Raw genomic sequence first — 17,402 nt, forward strand, 5'->3', positions numbered from 1 at the left:
TGTATTTTAATCATTTTAATTTGTAAGCTTCCTTGATTTCCAACTATGGGGAAAAGATGGGGTAGAACTAAAGGTGATGATACCAGCAGTTCCCTCCTCCCATATCATAAAATCACAAAATATAATGGACTGTGTGAAGTTTAGTAGCATTATGTAACAGGGATTTATTCATTTATTTTATTTTATAACCCAGTTTCTCCCTACAAGGGACCCAAGGTGAATTTTAAAAAGGTTAAAGCCAGATATAGCACAGCTGGAATCCTGATGTTACAAAAGCATTTAAAAACAAATTAGTGGTTATGTCTGGGGAAAATTGAAGGAAAAAGGAAGAGGGGCCAGCCAAGGGCAAGATGGATGGATAGCATCCTTGAAGTGACTGGATTGACTTTGAAGGACCTGGGGGTGGTGACGGCCGACAGGGAGCTCTGGCGTGGACTGGTCCATGAGGTCACGAAGAGTCGGAAATCACTGAACAAATGAACAACAATAACAACAAGTGGTTATGTACAAAATACCAATAATTTGAAGCAGTCGAAATCATTTGAAAAACATAACAGTACAGATAAAAGTTTGCATTAAATAAAACAGAAAACTTACTTATTTCGAGGATCAAGGGTATTGCCAGTGCAAAATCTCATTTAGGACATTTTATCAGAAATCCAAACATCTGAACTATTTATTTTGCATTGTTTATGTCATCTCCCAAGTTGAAGGGGGAGGGGGGAAGTCAACAAAAATGATGATTCTGGGATGTGGGTGTTTGACATTTGCTTCTTTTCCAAAATGCTCATCAAGCTAATATCTGTAATTTTCATGTTGCCACTGCAGTTCAGAGTTTCTTTTGCCCAAGAATGGCCTGGCTCCAAAGCCACAAACCATGAGGCACTTTGTATTTCTCTTGAGTTCAACCGTTTGTGTCAGTCTGCATAGGAAGCAACTGTGTGGTGGAGTTGTAAAGGGCACCTCGGTCTAGTTTGGATCCAAGTTACTTTAGTCAGGCTAAGCTAGCTACTGATTTCACTGGAACCTAAATTTGATTTTCTTTGGTCTTTATTTTATCATCAAGCCTGTGCATTTATTCAGTGGTTCGACAGTCATACCATGAAAGTGCACAAATTGACTTTTTTATATGTCAGGAGTGATTTGAGAAACTGCAAGTCGCTTCTGGTGTGAGAGAATTGGCTGTCTGCAAGGACGTTGTCCAGGGGACACCTGGATGTTTGATGTTTTACCATCCTTGTGGGAGGCTTCTCTCGTGTCCCTGCATGGGGAGCTGGAGCTGACAGAGGGAGCTCAACCCGCTCTCCCCAGATTCGAACCGCTGACCTATTGGTCAGCAATCCTGCCAGCACAAGAGTTTAACCCAAATTGGCAGATTCAGAGAACTGTTGCTTTTGTAGAGAAACATTTAATGCCCTTAAAGCTACAAAGATAAACAGATATATAATTATGACTTGAACTTGCGTGATCTTAATTGGTTGTTTATATTTGATATTTTAGCTATTGTTTTAAATGTAAAGTGTTATTATTATTATCTTTGTTTCAGCATTTAATGGTTGCCCATTGTGAGGCTGCCCTCAGTGCCCCTCCGGGGGTGAGGACAGGATACAAATATATACAAATAAATACATAAATAATAAATATGTGGGTGGTACTCAGGAAGTCTCAAAACAGGAACATAGGCCCCCTCTACATTGCCATCTAATCCAGTTTCTGAATCCAGATTATCTACTTTGAACTGGATTATATGGCAGTGTAGATGTGTATAATCCAATTCAAAGCAGAGAATCCGGATTCAGAAACTGGATTATATAGCAGTGCAGATGCAGCCGTAGTTACACATCTGTTTAATGTGATTGATTAGCCCAGGCTACGAAATTCAGCTCTCATTAGAAAATAATTTGGGCTACCTTGATGCAGTTTATATTAAAAGGTAGTACAAAACTGTACAATTGTACCCTGATTTAATTATGTTGAGAGGAAATCCATTGAAATAAATGAGATTTAAATGAAGACATCCCCTAAGCATGGCAAAATCTAGATCTGACTCACATATTGTAGTAAAACAGCATGATTTTCTTTTAAAAACGAAACCTGGCTAAAAGAGCAGTTTGCACACAAGAATTGAGTTGTATCCCAGAATGCATAGTGGGTAAAGGGTATCCTCCAACATAAAGGCAAAAGTGAGGAGGTGGAGGGCCCATTATGGCAACAGTGTTGAGTAGAGCACTTCCAGTGTTTCACTATTTCTATTATTTCCACTGTAAAGGGATGCATTGGATTGCATTCCCCTCACTTCTTTTAAAACCCTCCTACGAGATATATCCTACCTTGTTCAAACCCAGCATTTATTTTTTAATTTTAAACTATTACATTTGGCCCGGCCATAGGTTTTTTAATTCTTGTGTGTTAATGTTTATATGTGATTTGTATTAATTGTATTGTTTTTGTTTATTGCTTTCTTGTTTTATTGATGTGTTGTTACGCTTGGCCTCATGTAAGCCGCTCCGAGTCCGTTGGGGAGATGGTGGCGGGGTATAAATAAAGTTTTTTAAATTATTATTATTACTATTACTATTACTATTACTATTACTATTACTATTACTATTGGGGGAGGGGGAGGGGGTGAAGGAAAGACATACATTTTTCATACACTGCCCAAGATCTATTTGGCTGCTGAATATTTAAGAATTTATTTTAATGCACAGGTCTACTTTTATGATTTTGCTGGAGAGCTGGTGTAATGACCTTCAGGCTTTTCAGTTTGCAACCTGCGCTTAACAAACAATTTTTTTCATGTCAGGAGTGATTTGAGAAACTACAAGTCACTTCTGGTGTGAGAGAATTGGCTGTCAGCAAGGAAGTTGCCCAGGGGACGCCAGAATGTTTTACTATCCTTGTGGGAGGCTTCTCTCATGTCCCCGCGTGGGGAGTTTGAGCTGACAGAGGGAGCTCATCCAAACTCTCCCCGGATTCGAACCTGTGACCTTTTGGTCTTCAGTCCTGCTGGCACAAGGGTTTAACCCTTGTGCCACCGGGGGCTCCCAACAAACAATTATGTACAGCCCATATTGTCCTTACCTGATGCAAAATTTAATGTTTAGTTTATTAATGCGGAGTGTGCATAGTTCTTCTGCATGTGGAAGAAATTTCATCATGTGCTTAATGGAGCAATCTTCCAGCTGTAATGTGTGTTGGATTAACTTGAGGTCAGGCATGGTATGCGGAGGACATATTTGGCCAAAGGAATTTGAAAGGGCTCACTGAATTTTATGCAGGACCATAGATAAGCGCTTGGAAAGGGGTTTTTTGTACTAGAATGACAGCAGATTCTGGACATTGTAGCCCAAAAGATTTTTTCCCAAGCTCTGGGTGTAGATAACAGAGATATTTCATGAAATTATACTATTTTGGGAAGGCCAATACTGCATCATGATTTTTTTCCTCCTCCACTCTAGAAATTTACACCATCCAAGGCAATTCTCATGGGAAGCCCTGCACCATCCCTTTCAAGTATGATAATCAGTGGTTCTATGATTGCACCAGCATGGGTCGTGGAGATGGTCATCTCTGGTGCGCCACTACACAGGACTATGGCAAAGATGAACGATGGGGATTCTGTCCTATTAAGAGTAAGCTCCATTCTGTATGAAACTCTGGGCAGTGTGTAATATTGAGTTTCTGAGTTTAACCCTTGAAGTGTTGAGTCCACTTGTTCTCCAAGCCTCTTTGCTCTCCTTTTCCATGCCTTCCTCTTATGTCTCCTGCTAAAATTTCAGGATATAGCAATATCAGCATCCCCACCCCTTCAGGCCCCTTCTCCATCCTTCCTACCCTTTCCCATTATTTCCAACCAGTATCGTACAAAGTTATGTTGGGGTCTTCTCTAGCCAGTTTGACATTCTTCAAACAGGAGCTGCACTGTTTTATTCCTTTTGGTGGTGGATTCTTCACCCCTAATAGCTAAAATACTGTAAACATTCAATGCAAACACAGCAGTTCATTTATTGGGAAAAGGGATTAAACAGATATATCTTACCCTACAATGCAGATAAGATAGGCATGAAATACCATGCAGTCAGGCATGTAGCTGGGGGGGACGGACGATGGGGGCTTCAGCCCCTCCCCCCCGAAATTCTCAAGGTGGTCTGCGAGAAGGCCTTACTGGTACATTATTTAAACTGTTATGTTTATTAATATCATGATCTGATCACCATTCTCAATATATCCCATATGTATGGGGGTATTGGGGTAATAATACAAAAGGTTTGCTAGGGTAGACACTCTTTCACCCAGACTCAGCCCCCCCCCCCCCCGAATCAAAATCCTGGCTACGGGCCTGCATGCAGGTATAGTAGAGTGGAAGCACTTGTATAGAAGCACATTTTGACAGAGTTAAGCAGTTCCCTTGATTGTGACAGATAGTATGCCATCTATATAAATAAAAATGTAATGTTCGTTTGTGGGATTAACATAACTCAAAAACCACTGGATGAATTGACACCAAATTTGGACACAAGACACCTAACAACCCAATGTATGTCCTTCACTCAAAAAAATTGATTTTGTCATTTGGGAGTTGTAGTAGCTGGGATTTATCGTTCACCTACAATCAAAGAGCATTCTGTACCCCACCAACAATGGAATTGAGCCAAACTTGGCACACAGAACTCCCATTACCAACAGAAAATACTGTAAGGGTTTGGTGGACAGTGTCCTTTGGTTTTGGAGTTGTAGTTCACCTACATCCAGAGAGCACAGCATAATGGATCTGGATCAAACTTGGCACGAATACCCAATATGCCCAAATGTGAACACGGGTGGAATTTGGGGAAAATAGAATCTTGACATTTGGGAGTTGTAGTCGCTGGGATTTGTAGTTCACCTACAATCACAGAGCATTCTGAATCCCACCAATTATAGAATTGGGCCAAAGCTCCCACACAGAACCCCCATGACCACCAGACTGGGCCACAGCAACGCGTGGCAGGGGATGGCTAGTCTATATAAATAAAAATGCAATGTTTGTTTGTGGGATTAACATAACTCAAAAACCACTGGGTGAACTGACACCAAATTTGGACACAATATACCTGTTAGGCCAACGAGTGACCATCACTCATAAAAACACCGAAAAACACAGCAGAAAAGACTTAAAAAGCACCCCCCCCCCCAAATAAATTACAACACGTGCAAAACCACATATATATATGCAAACCACATATACACAAATATATACACACACAAAACATAAACAGACTGGGTCACAGCAACTGGGGCACAGCAACATGTGGTAGGGGACAGCTAGTATTAAAATACATTAATTCTGAGTATGTTACATATTTTGTTGGGCAAACTTATATAAAAACTGCATTCCCCACCCTTCAAATGCTTTGTTTGAATAATTTGTGTGAAACAAAGGTTTGTCTATATAAAAACACTGCTGCCCATCTTAAGTTACTGTTTATCTCCATTGTTCCCAGTCTACCTTACACACACCCCTTTCTCTCTCCCAAGATCTTACCCCTGACCTCAGTTATGTAATGCAAAAGCTGGAAAATGACCCCACTCCTTTGCACTTGACTTACATGTCCCGCAAAATGGCCAGGTCTCTTTGTTACTTTTTCCATGCAGCCACTTGCTCACAGAGTGACTGTTGATGCATTATGGCAGTGGTTCTCAACCTGTGGGTCCCCAGATGTTTTAGCCTTGAACTCCCAGAAACCAGCTGGTAAAATGGCTGGGATTTTTGGGGCCAAAACACCTGGTGACCCACAGATTGAGAACCACTACATTAGAGTATTAGGTCTATTAATTTGCAGTAACTTCTTTTCATTACCTCTCTACTTAGGTAATGACTGTGATACGTTCTGGGACCGAGACCAGCTTACTAGTAGCTGTTACCAGTTCAACTTTCAGTCCACCCTTTCTTGGCAGGAAGCTGGGAAGAGCTGCGAGCAGCAAGGGGCCAACTTGCTCAGCATCACTGAGATCCACGAGCAAACTTACATCAATGGTGAGCAATGGGTTCCTTACCTCTGTTGGTAAAAATAGCTGGGATGTTTATTTTGCTCAATACAGCTGTCCTGTCTGTGTCTGCTGACAAATGCTGTTTGAGTAATCCTGTTTTCCTTGATCTGCTTCAGTGACTGGAAACTAGGCTTGTTCAGGTGTCACAATGAGTAGTTGGAGAAATGGGTAAATGTATGTAAAAGATTTGTATGCTTTGCAAGAGAAAGAGAAGCTTGCAAATATCAGGAGTGAGCGGATCACTGAAGAGTAAAGTCATTTAGAGAAGACTAGACTGCACTGAATGGGTATCAGGAGAGGATCTTGTAGCCAGCTTTGGTATGGTAGGTGGATGGAGAGCAAAAGACTTAGATGCTTGTTTGGGAGCAGCAGGTGACATGCTTTATGGTGGAGGGCCTTACGCTGTGACACTCTCCTCTTCTCTGTCTACTCCAGGGCTGCTAACAGGATATGGATCTACCCTTTGGATTGGGCTTAATGATTTGGATCTCAACGGAGGCTGGCAGTGGTCAGACAACTCACCCCTGAAGTACCTTAACTGGGAAAGTGGTAAGGCAGATGCAAATGTAGTATGGGTACCATCTACTGCAGGGTTTCTCATCCTTCCTAACGCTGCGACTCCTTAATTCAGTTCCTCAAGTTGTGGTGACATCAACCATAAAATTACTTTTGTGGCGACTTCATAACTGTAATTTTGCTACTGTTATGAATCGTAATGTACATATCTGATATGCAGGATGTATCTTCATTCACTGCACCAAATTTGGCACAAATACCCGATACACCCAAATTTGAATACTGGTGAGGTTGGGGGGGGGGGGTTGATTTTGTCACTTGGGAGTTGTAGTTGCTGGGATATATAGTTCACCTACAATCAAAGATCATTTTGTACTCCAAAAACGATGGAACTGAACCAAACTTGGCACACGGAACTCCCATTACCAATAGAAAATATTGGAAGGGTTTGGTGGACATTGATCTTGAGTTTTGGAGTTGTAGTTCACTTACATCCAGAGAGCATTGTGGACTCAAACGATGATGGATCTGGACCAAACTTGGCACCAATATTCAATGTGCCCAAATCTGAACACTGGTGGAGCTTGGGGGAAATAGAGCTTGACATTTTGGAGTTATAGTTGCTGGGATTTATAGTTCACCTACAATCAAAAAGCATTCTGATCCCCACCAATGGTAGAATTGGGCCAAACTTCCCACACAGAACCCCCATGACCAACAGAAAATACTGTGTTTTCTGATGGTCTTTGGTGACCGCTCTGGTACCCCCTGGCGACACCCTTAGGTATCCTGACCCCCAGGTTGAGAAACACTGATCTACTGTGTAACAGGATTCTTGTTCCTGGGTTATAAATGTTATTTCCTAATTGGTTCTATTATAAAAACAGGAAGAAAATCTATTAAACTGCAATAAAAATGTTTTTATGGGACATCCTGCAGCACATTTTGCTGTAATCAATTCAACATAGTTTGCGGCAGCCACAAAAACAAGGTTTCTAGAGTATAACAACTACTTCAAAAGTAAGTACCACACAGTTAAATAGGAATAACTTTTTCAAACCAGGAACAGAAAACATTCCCAAATTTTGTTACATGGTGCTAACAACATAATCTTCTTGCAACTTCAGGCTGTTGTCATATGTTATTTACTTATTTTATAGTCTCCCCTGCATCAAAGTATTTTGAGAGAGACAGGTACAGGATAATTAGTTAGTTAAATAGTAAGACAGATAGATCCTTGTCTCATAAGTGGCTCATGAATAAAGCTGAGTGTATCCTATAAAGCTAAGTGGAAATTTGGATCCAGGGAATTTTAAAATAGTATAATATATACACATCCCTATCTGTGACTTTACCCTTAGGATCAAGCCATACATAATATAGAAAAGATTTCTTGAGAACCAATACAAAACCATTTTCTTCCTGACTTCAACATTTGCCTGATAGAGGTACTTGCCAGGAACTCAAACTGACTTAACCGTGTGGTTCTTAATGAGACATGCCACATTATCATGGGGTGTCTGAACCCTACACCATTGGAGAAATTACACTGTTTAGCTGGTATTTCACCACCTGACATCCACCGGGAAGTAGCAACCAATAATGCAAAGACCAAGACAGTGACATCTCATCCCCTGTTTGGATATCAGCCAGCATGCCAATGACTTAAATCAAGAAATTGTTTTCTAAGATCTACAGAGATACTTGCTGGAACACCTCAGCAAGTGAGAGTCCAAAAGTGGCAGGCTAAAACCCAGAACCTCAATCAATGGCCTCCTGGGCACACAGAAAACTGGGCGACTTGGTAGGCGCTGAACAAACTGCGCTCTGGCACCACGAGATGCAGAGCCAACCTTAAGAAATGTGGCTACAAAGTGGAATCCACATCATGCGAGTGCAGAGAAGAGCAAACCACAGGCCACCTACTGCAATGCAACCTGAGCCCTGCCACATGCACAGTGGAGGACCTTCTTATAGCAACACCAGAGGCACTCCAAGTGGCCAGCTACTGGTCAAAGGACATTTAATAGAATGCCAAGTTTGCAAACTTTGTGTTGTTGTTTTTTAAATACAGTACAATTGTTTGGTTCGCTCCTGACACGATCAATAAATATACCATTAGCCTGTCCTGTGCTGTCTAGTTACGTTGCCTTTTGATTTGTGATCAGTTTATCAATCCCTTATTTGTTTTATTCAAAGTGGTAGAAATACTTCTTGACTTCTTTGCAGAACACTTTTGGATGCTCATGTGGGTCATCATAACCGCCATCCAATCAGTGCCACCCACATCTCATTGCTCTGTACATTTGCAGGAATTCTCCCTGGTCCATAAATTGTGCCATGGAAAGCATGCGGCCAAACAGCTGGAACCATTTGCAAATAATAATTACCTGTAAATGCTACATTTGTGTTTCTCCTTCCCTGTTTTTGCTGGATAATCAGTTCAGAATTTCATTCCAATTAATAATTGATAAAATTCTTGCTATTACTCAACACCAGTTTGACCATGTTACCTAACTAAATTATAATTGACATAATTGAGATGAAACTGATTCAGATTTCCACTCTAACATGGTCATGTTCTAATGTTAATTGTTGTTTAGAAGTATTTAGTGACATCAATATGATTTGTATTGTCGAAGGCTTTCATGGCTGGAATCACTAGGTTCTTGTGGGTTTTTTCGGGCTATAGGGCCATGTTCTAGAGGCATTTCTCCTGACGTTTTGCCTGCATCTATGATACAATCAATATGATTGTATTTCAAAATGTAAGAGTGTCTCCAGAACTGAGCTGTCCATTTATTATCGGGAGAACCGGATTTTTTTTTTACACAAAAGAGAGGAATATATTTTAACACCTGATACCATGTTTGAGGACAATGGTGGTATCTCTTTAGAGAATGCTAAGTGTTTTACAATTCTGGGATTGTTTTCCATGTCTGAGCAATGACATGATTCATCATACATGACCCAGGAACAGGAGAAATGCTGCTTTTTGAAGTAGCAAAAGTTAGACACCCTTCCCTGTTCCTTTTTTCCACAATATTTCTTGTTGTTGTTCTGTACCCTTAAGTAAATGCTGACTTATAGCAACACCATCATAGCGTTTTTGTGACAAGATGTATTCAGAGAAGGTTTGCCATTACTTTCCTTCTAGGCTGAGAGAGTGAGATGATGACTGTCCCAAATCATTTTCCACCACTTGGGATAGTTTTGTCAATACCCCAACTTCAAGATGGCTTCAAACTGGATTTTATTGCCTGTGTTGAACCCCCCTGATCTCCCAGAATTATACACTACACCATGCTGGCTGTCATGACAATACCACCTCTATATGGCAACACCATATAGAACTGAAATCTAGAACTGACCCTAAAATATAAATTTTGTCCTTAAGTGTAATTTGCCTGTTTCCATTCTAAGGAAGTGATTTTCTCTTTAAATAAGAATGGCTTCAAGCATGGATAATATTTCTATGTTTATAGATCAGCCTGACAACCCCAATGAGGAAAACTGTGGGGTGATTCGGACAGAGTCGTCAGGAGGATGGCAGAATCGGGACTGCAGCATGGCTTTGCCCTACATCTGCAAGAAGAAACCTAACGCCACCACAAATACATACTCAGTAGGTGCGTGGTTTGGAGGAAGGCAGTAGCTGGGTAGTTTAAATTAACTACTACATACTTGTGTTTCCTTAACACCTAATAAACATGGCCTGAGCTTGTGGCCAGTCGTGGAGTGTTTGCTAACATTCTGACTGATCAAAGTGGAAGTGTCAGAAATAGAAAGCAGAAAAGTGCTCAGATTGAGAAAATCATGCGTTGTTCTTATGGGCAGGCAAAGCCTCCGAGGTCTGGAAAGCAGAGTGGAAAGACTGGGCTCATTGACAGTATGAGTAGAACAAAGGACGTAGGCAAAGTGGACTGAAAAGTTTGGGTCCTGAGGGAAAAGCTTAAAGGGAACAGGAAAAACAAAGAGTTAAAAAAAATAAGATAGAAAACCTCACACTAAGTATAGGGACTGAAGTATGTTGCGTTGGTGGAAAAGAAGTGGACCAGGCAGGTTTTTTTTGTTTTTGTGGTTAAGAGACAGTCAATTTGGGGGGGGGGGGGGGGCAGTGATGAGAAAGAGGCTAAACGCAGAACTTTACATGTAATCAAAGTTCTGGATGGAGATACTGGGAATCAGTGATGTTATAATATCGACCCCCTAAGATGAAGAGATTGATAGACTTCTGAAATAGTCGTTTATTCTGTTAATGGCAGAGCTTGGAGACATTTATTTTTTGTACTGCCGTACTCAAAATCCCCTAATCCCTTAGCCTACATAGCTATTGATCATGCTGCCTAGGGATTCTTTTAGTTGTATTTTTAAAAAAAGCTTTGATGTGATTCTGTGAGATTTTGAGAACCTTCAAGATGGGACTTATATTGTGCTCTGCCTCATTTCTAGACTTTTATAGGAAGTCCAAATATTCTCTCTTGCGTTTTTGTAATGCTACTTCTAGTGTGTGTGTGTGTGTGTGTTTGTTACTGGGGAAAATATCTATTAAGGAAAGAAGAATTGAACTGTGCCATTTGCAGGTTATCACCTATAAAGCCCTAAATGGTTAGGGACCCGCCTACCTTTGTGAACGTATCTCCCTCCATGAACCAGCCCGGGCCCTCCGATCTTCTGGGGAGGCCCTTCTCTCGCCCCTGCCAATTTCACAAGCTCGCCTGGTGAGCACAAGGGAGAGAGCTTTCTCCTCTGTGCTCCCTCCCCCCGACTCTGGAACTCATTACCTGGAGAGATTAGGAAAGCCCCTCCCCTAGAAACCTTTAAAAAGAACCTTAAAACCTGGCTCTTCTGCTGCGCCTTTGGTGAGTAGGTATACAACCTTATACTATTGCTCAGCCTCAACGTTTTTGTCCTTGGGGTATACGTCCCCGCTCCTCGTGGGAAAGCTCGATTCCACAATCCCCGTTTTAATGAGCCCCCTCCACATATAACCTGCTTCACCTTTTATCTCACTCGTGTTTTTAATCAGTTTTAATCAGTTTTTTAATCATTTTCTCACACATATAGCTGCCCATTGTCACTGTGACTGTGTTTATTGTAATCTTATATCGTTAATGTATTCATATGTTTTACGTAATTATGATGTTTGTTGCATGTGTTTTTGGTTTTATTTTGCTGTGATTTGTTGATTGGGCTTTGCCTCATGTAAGCCTCCCTGAGTCCCTGTTGGGGAGATGGTGGCGGGGTATAAATAAAGTTTATTGTTATTATTATTATTATTTGAATCATAAACCTAGGAGCTGCCTGTCTGGGAACACTCCTGCTTTCTAGCTTGCCAGTTTTGGGTGTCAGCTCATCAGTTGAAGAGCTTGAAATTAAATAAGCCACATAATAGTTCCAAATGCTGCTTGACAATGCTTCATGATCCCAATCCCCATAGAGTCTGAGGTGAAGGTGGACTGTGATCCGAGCTGGCAACCCTTCCAAACAAACTGCTACCGCTTGATCAGTGAAAAGAAGAGCTGGTTGGATGCTAAGAAAACTTGTTTGCGGAGTGAAGGTGACCTGGTGAGCATCCACACCTTTTCTGAACTGGAATTTGTTACCAAGCAGATCAAGCAAGGTAAGCAGCTATCAAGTTCAGTATATAGGGAGGTATATATCTTGTATGTGAAGATGTTTTCTTGTGCTTGTATTTTCAGAAGAAACATGGAAAAGCTCAAAGTACAGTTGCCCCTTCACGTTTGTGGATTTAGTTGTTAACAGATTTCATTGATATGGTCTCTCTAGTAATCTCTTAAGTTCTCCAGTGTGGATCAAGGGTCAACTTCCGGTGGAAGTTGTTCATAGAGTCACACTAGAGGAGCTAGAGATTTCTAGAGAGGTATTTTCTCAGTTTATAAAAAACCTGAATATCTCAGATTAAAGTAAAATCTGAAACAGGATACATTGCGCAAATATTTATTCAGTATTTTTAAAAAAATCAATTGGCTGCCAATAAGTTGCCGAGCCAAATTCAAGGTGCGGGTGATGACCTATAAAGCCCTAAACGATTTGGGCCCTGTCTATCTCCACGATTGCATCTCCTTCTATGAATTGGTGTGAACTCTAAGATCTTCCGGGAAGACCCTCCTTTCGCTCCCACCACTGTCACAAGTACAGTTGTTGTGGATGAGAGAGAGGGCCTTCTCAGTGGTGCCCCCCTGCCTCTGGAACGCCCTCCCCAGGGAAATTAGACAGGCCACATCTCTCCCCTTCTTTCGTAAGAGCTTGAAGACCTGGTGGTTTCAACAAGCCTTTGAGAACAGCTAGTTCTAGCTCAGTCCTAAACATTGTTGAATATGGCCTTATTCTTCCTACCAATTACCCAGGTCACTTCCTCTAATAGGCCCTGGAAATGAAGAGCCATAGACCCGTGCCTATGTTGTTGCCTGCTATAGCATTTCACTTAATTCCTTGGCCCCCTAGAACTTTTGAGCTTGCACTAATCTCGGCTTGGCCTTATAAATTGCCTTGAACAGGCAGGATTACTTTTAATATATATGTGTTATGGTGACATTTTTATTCTTATATTGTTTTATGTTTATGTTGTTTACTCTGTGTGTATTGATGATGTTACTTGGAAACCGCTCTGAGTCCCTTCAGGGAGATAGAGCGGTATATAAATATTATTATTACTATTATTATTATTATTATTATTATTATTATTATTATAAAATCTTAAACAGAATAGATTAAGAAAAGAAGCTGTAAGAGAAAACTGGTGGGCAGTTGCTTAAAGAACTATATGTTGTCCTGTAAGAGGTATGTCTACTGTAAAGTTATAGTCCCAATGGAAGATCCTGAGAGTGCAGCTTTCTGTTCAAATGCTCACAAAATGGAGGGGATTGGTTTGGGGAGAGGCAGGGATGACCTATGAGAGGCAGGCAAACAAATGGACTGGAATGGTTAATTTTGTATAAATTCTTTCCTTCCTGGTTTTGGCAGATGTAGAAGAACTTTGGATTGGCTTGAACGATCTGAGGCTACAGATGAATTTTGAATGGTCAGATGGCACACCAGTGCAGTTCACATTCTGGCATCCCTTTGAGCCCAACAATTTCCGAGACAGCCTGGAGGATTGTGTGACTATCTGGGGACCGGTAGGTGAAGAATGGAGGGGAATTTCTCATGAGAGGCTGACACTGTTCTCAGGGTCCTGTTCTTATTTGCTGTGCAAAGGATTAATTGGTTTGTGGAATTAAATATTTGCTTGCATATTAAAATGTGGCTCTTAATTGGGATGACGGTGGACAAAGTCACTATTTGGAGCCATTTGGAGCCATGGAGAAGAAGAACTAAACAGGTTCCTGGACCATCTTAACAGCCTCCACCCAAACATCCAATTCACTATGGAAAAAGAAAATGAAGGAAGACTGCCTTTTCTAGATGTCCTAGTCATCTGTAAACCAGATCAACAATTGGGTCACACCATTTACAGAAAACCCACACACACAGATAGATATCTACATAAAAACTCCAACCATCACCCAAGTCAAAAATGAAGCACCATTAAAGCCTTGGCAGACCATGCAAAAAGAATCTGCGAACCCCACCTCCTCCAAGATGAATTGAACCACCTAAACTGGGCTCTACAGGCCAATGGATACTCCACCTCAGACATCAGAAGAGCTGCAAGACCGAGAACAAACCACAAGAGTAAAGACAAAGATCCACCCAGAGGAAAAGTGTTCTTGCCATACATCAAGGGAACCACTGACCGCATAGGGAAGCTGATGAGGAAACACAACATACAAACTATCTACAGACCCACCAAGAAAAACCAACAAATGCTACGTTCAGCAAAGGACAAGAGGGATCCTCTCACTTCTGCAGGAGTCTACCATATACCATGCAGCTGTGGACAAGTCTACGTAGGGACCACCAAATGCAGCATTGCCCAAACACGAATCTAGGAACATGAAAGGCACTGCAGACTACTTCAACCAGAGAAATCAGCCATAGCTCCAACTGGAGCACTCAAGGGCCAAGGCTTCCCAGTTCTCAGTGTCTATGCCAGAGTTTTTGAGGTTGGCTTTGAGCCCATCTTTATATATCTTTTCCTGTCCACCAACATTCCATTTTCCGTTCTTGAGTTTGGAGTAGAGCAACCGCTTTGGGAGACGGTGGTTGGGCATCCGGACAACGTGGCCAGTCCAGTGGAGTTGATGGCAGAGGACCATCGCTTCAATGCTGGTGGTCTTTGCTTCTTCCAGCACGCTGACGTTTGTCCGCCTGTCTTCCCAAGAGATTTGCAGGATTTTCCAGAGGCGGCGCTGATGGAATTGTTCCAGGAGTTGCATGTGACGTCTGTAGACAGTCCACGTCTCGCAGACATATAGCAGGGTTGGGAGGACAATAGCTTTATAAACAAGCACCTTGGTATCCCTACGGATGTCCCGGTCCTCAAACACTCTCTGCTTCATTTGGAAAAATGCTGCACTTGCAGAGCTCAGGCAGTGTTGTATTTCGGTGTCGATGTTCACTGTGGTGGAGAGGTGGCTGCCAAGGTAGCGGAAATGGTCAACTTTTTCTAATGTTACACCATTAAGCTGTATTTCTGGCATTGGAGAGAGATTGGCTGGTGACTGCTGGAACAGCACTTCTTCATGTTCAATGACAGGCCGAGCTTCTCGTATGCTTCTGCAAAGGTGTTTAGAGTGGCTTGTAGATCTTCTTCTGGCAAGAAGACAAACTTTGCACACACATTGTAGCAGGCAATGGCAGATCTATCTGCCTCCATCACTACAGTTAGTTGTATACCCCTTTTAGACTGTAATAACTTACTAGTTATTGAGACTGAGTCTCAAATGGATGAGGCAGCAGTTATATATAGCTGGTGGTAGCTAACTCTACACCCCCCTCCCAAAGCAAGTTAATGACTAATCAAAAGCTCCATCTGTTTAGAACACTGGTTTGTTTCCAGTTTTTGGGCATCCAGGTGTTTGGGACTTTAATCCCCAGAAGCCCCAAACGGCTTGGCCAACTGTCAGGAATTCTGGGAGCTAAAATCCCCAACACCTGGAAGACTAAAGGTTATGAACCACTGCTTTAATATGGCCAAAACAAACAAACAAAATCCTTTTAAAAAGTCAGGAATTGTCGCCAAAATGCAGTTCACCTTCTGCCCTTCCCTTTAATACTTGGTTTATTAAAGGAGATTTCCTTTCATGCAACAAGGATAAATTGATTCTGAATAAACTGCAACTCATTTTTCTTAATGAACATCTCTCCCGAAATGTCATCTCAGGCTACTTCGGCTTTGGGTTATCGTGGATTGGATGGATATTTATTTATTTATTTATTTATTTATTTGGTATGCTTGTATACCGCTAATATCTCAGCCTGTGCGGCGACTCATTGCGGTTTACAACATGTTAAAATATACAATTCATTTAAGCATATAAAATTAAAATAAAAATACATACAAAAAACATACACAGTATTGGGCCACCAATACAGATCGGGACATCTCATAGTTAAAATCATCATCCAATTCGTTATCTTGATTGCTAATCCATGGTCAGATAAAACATCACATCGAAGGTCAATTGAAGACTTGCTCAAACATCCAGGTTTTTAGTTTTTTCCTAAATGCCATTAGCGAGGTGGCTGATCTTAATTCAGTAGGGAGGGCATTCCAAAGCCGGGGGGCCACCACAGAAAAGGCCCTATCTCTCGTTCCCACGAGCCGCACCTGTGAAGCAGGTGGGATAGAGAGAAGGGCTTCTCCTGAAGATCTAAGGGTCCTGGTGGGCTGATAGGCCGAGATACGTTCGGATAGGTATGTAGGGCCAGAACCGTTTAGGGCTTTAAAGGTCAAAACCAGCACTTTGAATTGGGCTCGGTAGCTAATCGGTAGCCAGTGAAGCTGGTACAGCAGAGGAGTTGTGTGCTCCCTGCGTCCAGCCCCTGTTAATACCATGGCTGCCGCCCGTTGGACTAGTTGGAGCTTCCGGGCCGTCTTCAAAGGCAACCCCACGTAGAGAGCGTTGCAGTAATCAAGACGGGATGTAACCAGAGCGTGGACTACCGTGGCCAAGTCAGACTTCCCAAGGTACGGTCGCAGTTGGCGCACGAGTCTTAACTGTGCGAATGCTCCCCTGGTCACCGCCGAAACCTGGGGCTCCAGGCTCAGCGATGAGTCCAGGATCACACCCAAACTGCGAACCTGTGTCTTCAGGGGGAGTGCGACCCCGTCTAACACAGGCTGTAACCCTATACCCTGTTCGGCCTTGCGACTGACCAGGAGCACCTCTGTCTTGTCTGGATTCAATTTCAATTTGTTCGCCCCCATCCAGACCGTCACAGCGGCCAAGCACCGGTTCAGGACTTCGACAGCCTCCTTAGTAGCAGGTGGGAAGGAGTGACAGAGTTGGACATCATCTGCGTACAGATGACACCGCACTCCGAAACTCCGGATGATCTCACCCAGCGGCTTCATGTAGATGTTAAACAACATGGGGGACAGTATTGAACCCTGAGGAACCCCACAAGACAAAGGTTGTGGGGTAGAGCAGGAGTCCCCCAGTGACACCTTCTGAGACCGACCCTCGAGGAATGACCGGAGCCACTGCAAAACAGTACCTCCGAGACCCATTCCCGCGAGGCGTCCCAGAAGGATACCGTGGTCGACGGTATCGAAGGCCGCTGAGAGGTCGAGTAGCACCAACAGGGACACACTCCCCCTGTCGAGCTCCCGACGGAGATCATCCACTAAGGCGACCAAGGCTGTCTCGGTACCATGTCCCGGCCTAAAGCCAGACTGTGCCGGATCTAGATAATCCGTGTCTACCAAGAATGCCTGGAGTTGTGAG

At 42.4% G+C, this 17,402-nt stretch overlaps 1 protein-coding gene across 1 annotated transcript in view; it reads left to right on the forward strand.

Moving 5' to 3' along the window:
- The window catches only part of MRC2 (mannose receptor C-type 2), a 97,421-nt gene that overhangs the window by 17,743 nt on the left and 62,276 nt on the right, over positions 1-17,402 (forward strand). Inside the window, exons 3-8 of the mRNA XM_060781295.2 lie at positions 3,459-3,632; positions 5,852-6,016; positions 6,466-6,579; positions 10,032-10,175; positions 11,987-12,169; positions 13,534-13,688. Coding sequence (XP_060637278.2) covers positions 3,459-3,632; positions 5,852-6,016; positions 6,466-6,579; positions 10,032-10,175; positions 11,987-12,169; positions 13,534-13,688 — 935 coding nt within the window. The remainder of the gene's footprint in view (positions 1-3,458; positions 3,633-5,851; positions 6,017-6,465; positions 6,580-10,031; positions 10,176-11,986; positions 12,170-13,533; positions 13,689-17,402) is intronic.

Source organism: Anolis sagrei, chromosome 6 (genome assembly GCF_037176765.1).
Source record: "Anolis sagrei isolate rAnoSag1 chromosome 6, rAnoSag1.mat, whole genome shotgun sequence".
Lineage (NCBI taxonomy): Eukaryota > Metazoa > Chordata > Lepidosauria > Squamata > Dactyloidae > Anolis > Anolis sagrei.